We start from the raw sequence: 6,771 nt of genomic DNA on the forward strand, positions 1-6,771 counted from the left end.
TTTGTATCTAGACATGTAGTGGGTATAGAAATATTATACCCTTGATAATGCAATTAAGAGGGGTCTACCTTATAAATTTTCCTTTGCAAGAAAATGCATTTTAACCCTAACAAGAAGATGAATGCTCATCGTATCGGGCCTTCCTTTCCTCCCTCGGCTCTATGTCTATGCCCAGGAGTGTCAGTGAGGTTCTCTCTAGACCTGAGTGAAGGGTAGCTATACAGGAGGAAATGAAAGCATTGATTAAAAATCAAACATGAGAGATTGTGGATTTACCTGATGCCTAGGAGGCAATTGGATGTAGATGAGTTTATACAGTGAAGTACAAGGCTGATGGAAGTATAGAAAGGTACAAGGCGAGGTTGGTTGCAAAAGGGTACACTCGGACTTATGGCATACATTAGTTGGAGACTTTTGCACCAATGGCAAAGATGAGCTCAGTCTTGATTCTTCTATCACTAGAAGCTATATACTCTTGGCCACTCTTCCAACTTGATGTGAAGAATACTTTTCTTAATGGGGACTTTGCAAGAGGTGTACATGAACCTTTCAACTAGCTTTTACAATGATGTGTATAAAGGAAATGTATGTAGATTGAAGAAGTCTCTATATGGTTTGAAGCAATCACCCAGAGCTTGGTTTGATCAGTTTAGAAGTGCATTGGTTGTATTTGGCTATACTCAAACTCAACAATATATAGAAAGCTACCTTGGAAACAAGAGGTTTTAAAATAAGTACAACTATAACATAATATATGCTATGTAATTTTAATAATATAATAGGAGTGCAAATTAGGATACAATGTGATCTCTTTCGGTACCTTGGTTCAATAATTCATAATAAGGGAGAGGATGCCACTCGATTAGAGAAAGATTGGCAAAATGTAGGGGCACACTACACACCCAGAGTCTCATGTGATAGTTCAATACCACTTTGGTTAAAAGGAAAATTCTATAGTTAATAAGGTCAGCAATTCTTTATGGATCAAAGTGTTGGATAATCAAGAAACATGTCCATAAAAATGAGTGTGGCAGACATGCGTATGTTGAGAGGATGAGTGGAGAATCTAGAAAGGATAGAGTCAGGATTGAAGTCATTTGAAGGAATTTAAGAGTAACTCTCACAGGTGATAAAATGAGAGGGTAGACTAAGATAGTTTGGTCACATGCATAGAGGACCATCTACATCATCCATAAGAAGCGAACTATTGCAGGTTGAAGGGGTTAGAAGGGCTAGGGGCAGACCAAAAACAGGACATGGGTTGATGTAATAAGAAATTATTTTAAGCACTCATATTTTAACAATGGATATGACACTACACAGAATGGTGAAACAGGATTCATGTAGCTGGCCCCAAATAGTTGGGCAAGACTTAGATGATAATGATAATATAGCACTGTAGGGATGTTTGAATGGTTAAGACACGAGGGACTGGCCAAAATATGTTCCAGGGACTAACCAATTATTTTCCATGTGTTTATTACTTTTTGAAATCTTAGGTTAACGTTGTAATTGCACCTTACCTAGTCTTATTCCACATTTATTTTCAACTTTTTTTTTTTTTCACTGCAGAACCTATTCTTACTGCTGGAAATATTGAGTGCATAACATGGAGTGACAATTGGACAATTCTTACAGCTGATGGCAGCCTTGCCGCACAGTTTGAGCACACTATATTGATTACCAGGACTGGTGCTGAAATCTTGACAAAGTCCTGATATAAGAAATGGTAACTTTATTAGCAATTTTGGGGCGATGCATGTCTTTTAAGAGCTGTTCTTTTTCGATAGTATATTTCATTGTCCCTCGAGAAGGCCCTTGTTTCTTGTACAAACTTCGAAAATAAAGGAAAATAAAAAAGTCCTTACCAAAATAGACCATTTGCCTGCCTGAGATAGCAGCACTTGTACCATGAACAGGAAGTCGGTAGAACAACTTTGCAACCTGTACAGACATTTATAGACCATTTGCATTCACAGCTAACTCAAAAGGTTTCCTCAAAATAAACCATTTTCCCTAGCATGGAAAAATAGATTGCTGGTGTGGTTATTGTTATTTACTATTTTGAGGAATTTTTTAGGGATATAGTTATTTTCATTGGGATACTATTCCCGTAAATTTCCTTACCTGTGTGGATTGGGAAGTCCGTGTTTTCATACGGTACTGATTAACTGTTTTCTTAATCTCATATTGAGTTTTCATTAGCTGAGAAATGCCAAAAAATTGTAATTGCTTATTGGATATAAAAATTTCCAAGGATAGCGTTGTGAAAAACTGAAAAGAGAAATTGTAGCTGGAAGCCTTGACCTAAAGAGGTCCAGGTGTGGTGGGTGAGTGCAGTTATTGAAGCCAGTACAAGAGACATGTTGGTCCAAAAAAATATGTATGGGCTACAGATTTTGTTACATCTCTCTCTCCTGACAAGTATGTCGCTCATTGAAGTTCGAACTATTTTAGAGTCAATTTCCTTTTCGTTTAGCATCAGCAATCAGCATTTGGTATTTTGGTGTATTGTCATCTTCATTAAGGGTATGGTAGGCGGCACTACTAAGAGTACTGGTTGGTCCTCTCCCAAATAATTTTTGATCGGACAACCCTAACTGTTCAATCTCCAAGCCATTTTCAATCACAGGATCATCCTTTTCTGGTTGATGTTTACAATGGAAAATTCAAGGCTAGAGAGTGGACAGAGAAGTTAATGAAGGACCCTGATTGAAAGAGGAGAATGAATCCGGTTTCAGGAGATTGAAGGTGGGAGAGCAATGTCGATGCTCAACCGTTTCAATCACTTGAATTTGATTAGCGCCAAACTTATGTCAGAGATAGGATAAAGTTGAAGCCGGACCGGGACCTTAGTAGCTTTTGCTTATGGGGCTGAACAAGCTGTTCTTGTTGGAGTTTGGACGTTCTTCAGTCCTACGGTTACATTGCTCCAAGCACCCTTATTTACAGGCGAAGTACTTTTTGGGTCCCAAAACTGCGAAAGCACTTCTCATAGTCAGGTGCTATCACAAATAGGCTCCTTTGTGCTAAAGACCTGAAGTAATGTAAGAGTTTTCTAGAAAAGAAATTTTTTCGTCGTGTTACCGAGGGTTCTGAAATTTACCATGACTAGGGGTTTCTGTCACGTAGAGAGCTGACATGGCAGACCCCTTTGTTCTTCTGATGGGGAGCATTCTCCTCTCTTCATTAGCTACTTACTTGATTTCTTTGTCCGCATTAGCTACTTTCTTTGTCCACATTAGTCCATACCCGCCGTATATTACACCTTTTTTTCCCCATGAATAACAACACTTCAATTCTTGAATTTAATCAAATTGTAGACCGAGAAGAGTTACTCTTTCGCATCTTAGGGGGTAAAACTTGCCACGTGGCACTATGGAAGAGCTCTGGTCTGGACCCAATATGGATTGGTAACTCAAAGTAGGGGTGTGGGTGGGGGTCAATTATTAAACCTCAAACTAGGAAGTAGGCAATCTTCTCTTCTCTACCAGAGTACATACAACAAATGATCAAATTGGACTTCTGTTTTTTTTTTTTTATCACCCATTGAGTGATGCTTACCGTTTACCGTTTCATACATCTATTGACTACCAATTTTTTTTCTCGATTATACTTTGCTTAATATTTTTTTCCCAACCAGTGTAGGATAGTCTTGTCATATGACGTAGCGTAGAATTTGAGGTGTTTGGTTTCATTAAATGCTTGATATGAAAACAAAAAAAATAGTAGAGCAGAGGCTCTCTTTTATTACTCACATTCGCTTTAAACAAAAATGTTGAAGCAGATTGGACAAAACATGCAGCAAGCTAAGCCTGGTCTGATACTGAGTTACTGACCACTGGTTACTCGACTTACCTCCCCACCCGCCCCCTCTCTCTCTCTCTCTCTCTCTCTCTCCCTCGCTTTGTCTGGAACAGATGTAACAATTGTTTATAAAACATAGAATTAAAATCAACCCATTTCAATAGTTGAACTCAGAAAGACACCCATAATTTCAAATGCAAAGACTAGATTATATTGCCCAAAGGAAAAAAGGAAAAAAAAAAAAAAGAAATAGAATCGACCGATCGATCATCAAAAGATCAGAATTCAACCGGAAACAGTGGTGAGTTAATGCAAGTCCTTTGTAAGAGGGAAGCTGTGAATACCCATCTGTTCTACAAGCTTAGCGAGTTTAACATGCTTACTAGACCAGAGCTCTACCATCTTGGCTTCCTTCGCATCGGCATCCCTCTGAATAGCGTTCAGTTGCTCCCTACATTCGTTTTCAATCTTATCAAGATAGGCCATCTCTTCCTCCCTCAGAGACCTAATCTTGGCCTCAACCTCTTCCATCTTTTCCCTCCTCTTCCTCGCCTTCTCCGACTCCAACTGCTGCTCCAACCGAGTCAGTCTCCACGTAGCCTCCTTCTTATGCTGCAACCAGCTTTGCCTCCCTTCCTCGAGTTCCTTGCAATACTGAACAAGCGTGCCCATTTGATGAACCGTGAAGAACCGCTGGTGGGTCAGACCCATCTCCTGCGACACCGAGTCCAGACCGGTCGGCTCCGAAGGAGAGAGCGAGAGACTCACAGACGGTGAAGGCGTGGCTGAAGAGGAGGAAGACAAGGACGAGGTTGACGAGACCATGTTGGGGTTATTCATCCACGCGGGAAGAACAGCGGTGGTGCTACTGGTGGTGGTGGCCAGTGATAGAATGGGAGGAGCTTCGGGGAGTGGGAGATGACTAGGCATCAATAACGAGGAAGGGAGAAGCGATGGTTGTGGTTGCTGCTGGTGGAGCTTGAGGAGCTTGGGCTGAACGTACTTTTCTGCAAAGGTTTCCAGAATGTGGTCGTATTGGCCGTGTAGAGAGCGTTCAGGAGTGGTGGTGGGTGGTGGGGTTGGCGAGGGTGCAGATGGGTCAGGGTGGTCCGAGGGGAGGAGACGTTGCTGCTGTTGGGTTTTCTGTTGCTTCTGCTGTTGCAGCTTGAGCTGTTTCTCCTTGAAGACTTCCCACCACTTGCCGAGGCGCTTGGCGGTGCGACCGGGGACTTCGGAGGCGATTTTCTTCCACTTGTTTCCGTACTTGGCTTGGAGAGAGATGACGAGGTTTTGTTCTTCTGGGGTCAAAGAGCCTTTCTTGATACCAGGCTTGAGATAGTTCTTCCACCGCTCGAGGCAGGATTTGGCGTCTCGGTCCAGGGGTTTGCCCATGCGTTGAGAGACGAGGTGCCATTCTTTTGGTCCATATTGTTTAACGTAGGCGCGGAGGAGTGCGTCTTCTTCGGGTTGCCAACGTTGCCTCTCCTTCATCTCCTAACCAACATATCTCCTGCTGCTGCAGCTTCTTCTTTTCTGAAGAAGACGAAGATAACAGTTCATCCATCTAAACCCACATTTTCTTTTTCTTTTTGTTTTTCGTTTCCCTTTAGTTGATGTAGAATTGGAAGTCTGGGCTTTAAACTTTGGAGTTAAATCGAGAGGGTCGGGATATGAGAGAGAAAGAGAGAAGTGGTGAGATAGTAGCCAGGGCAGCAGAGGGAGATGGGGCAGAGGAGGCGTCAGAAGGGATGGAAAAGACGGGACGAGAGATGAATGATCAGATAGGAGAGAGAGAGACCAATGGTTTTGGGTTGGGTAAAAAAAAAACTTTGGATGGTTTGATGAATAGGATGGCTTTCAGAGGGGAGTGAGAGGGGAGTAAAAACTAAAGAGGAGAGAGAGAGAGGGGGGGGGGTGTTTGTAGTAAGGGAGTACAAGACGAAAAAAGGAGGAAGCAGAAGCAAAGGCGTTTCTGGGATCTGTAATGGGAGGGGGGGGGGGGTTAATAGGCCTGCTTGCCTATATGTCTCTACGTGGTGCTTTGTCCACTGTCCACTCCTACTGTTACTGGTGTCTATACATCTATTATCTCTGTGCTAACCTAATAAAAGGAGGTCAGTCAAGGAGAGTGAGAGAAGAGCTGCATTATCTATTACGGTTTATGGTTCATGGGTTGATGATGAGTGGGAGTGGCCAGTGGCCAGTGGCCATAGCCGAGAGTCTACAGCATTCTGGATTCATGGGAGATGATGGCAGTAGAGGGAGGGCGATTGCAGTCTGCAGAAATGTTTGTTTGTTTTATGGTGTGGTGGTGATGAGATGCACTGATGAATGATGATGCCCTGCCTATCTTCTTTTTCTTGATTGATTTTGATCTCCCTTGTTTCCCTCGCGCTTCCCAATAACAGGGATTTTTAGGAACTTGAGAGACAATGATGCAAGAGGATTATGAACCCCAAATTTAAAATAAAAATAAAAAAGAGAACATTATCTGATTTTGAGGCATCAAAATATACTCTAGGAGGGGGAGAGGCTAGGGGGATAGCAAACTGTTTCAATCCTTCCATACGTTGTTGTATGGTACAATCCACTACAACCACATCCAGGGAGATCCGACCCATCACTTCATGGGTCTCTTATGCTCAACCATGATAATTTTGATAAGATGGGTTTTGCCTCGTTTCTTTGAAATTCTTGTTGCTCATGTTGATTCTTCATGGGTGAGAGTATCAGAGGAAACAATGGTTTAATTACTTACAAGAGAAAGTGTTATTTATTGAGAAAATTTAGATTTTATTAGATGGGGCCCATCCCATTGAATTGTGATTGAATGGTGAGTTGGACCATCCTTTAGGGTCTATATACATGTGATCCGTATACCCTAGACCCTGCCCTTTGATGGGTACCCTCCCTAGTGGGAGAGAGGGGGAGGTACTCCTTTGGATGATGGAAGGAATGAGAGAG

At 42.2% G+C, this 6,771-nt stretch overlaps 2 protein-coding genes across 2 annotated transcripts in view; one reads left to right on the plus strand and one right to left on the minus strand.

The window, feature by feature from the left end:
* Positions 1-2,204, plus strand: part of LOC104603035 (methionine aminopeptidase 1B, chloroplastic-like) — a 37,422-nt gene extending 35,218 nt beyond the window's left edge. The window contains exon 10 of the mRNA XM_010266948.3: positions 1,573-2,204. Coding sequence (XP_010265250.1) covers positions 1,573-1,718 — 146 coding nt within the window. The 3' untranslated portion in view covers positions 1,719-2,204. The remainder of the gene's footprint in view (positions 1-1,572) is intronic.
* A 1,747-nt stretch (positions 2,205-3,951) lies between these two features.
* Positions 3,952-6,545, minus strand: LOC104603034 (protein rough sheath 2-like). The gene has a single exon (XM_010266945.3). The coding sequence runs from the start codon at positions 5,296-5,298 to the stop codon at positions 4,114-4,116; it is 1,185 nt and encodes a 394-aa protein (XP_010265247.1). The 5' UTR covers positions 5,299-6,545; the 3' UTR covers positions 3,952-4,113.
* Positions 6,546-6,771: the final 226 nt, after the last annotated feature.

The sequence above is a fragment of the Nelumbo nucifera genome, chromosome 4 (genome assembly GCF_055504915.1).
Source record: "Nelumbo nucifera cultivar China Antique chromosome 4, China Antique-T2T, whole genome shotgun sequence".
NCBI lineage: Eukaryota > Viridiplantae > Streptophyta > Magnoliopsida > Proteales > Nelumbonaceae > Nelumbo > Nelumbo nucifera.

Bases quoted from the DNA above. Each gene is read 5' to 3' on its own strand.
- LOC104603034 (XM_010266945.3), bottom strand. From the start codon at position 5,298: ATGAAGGAGAGGCAACGTTGGCAACCCGAAGAAGACGCACTCCTCCGC.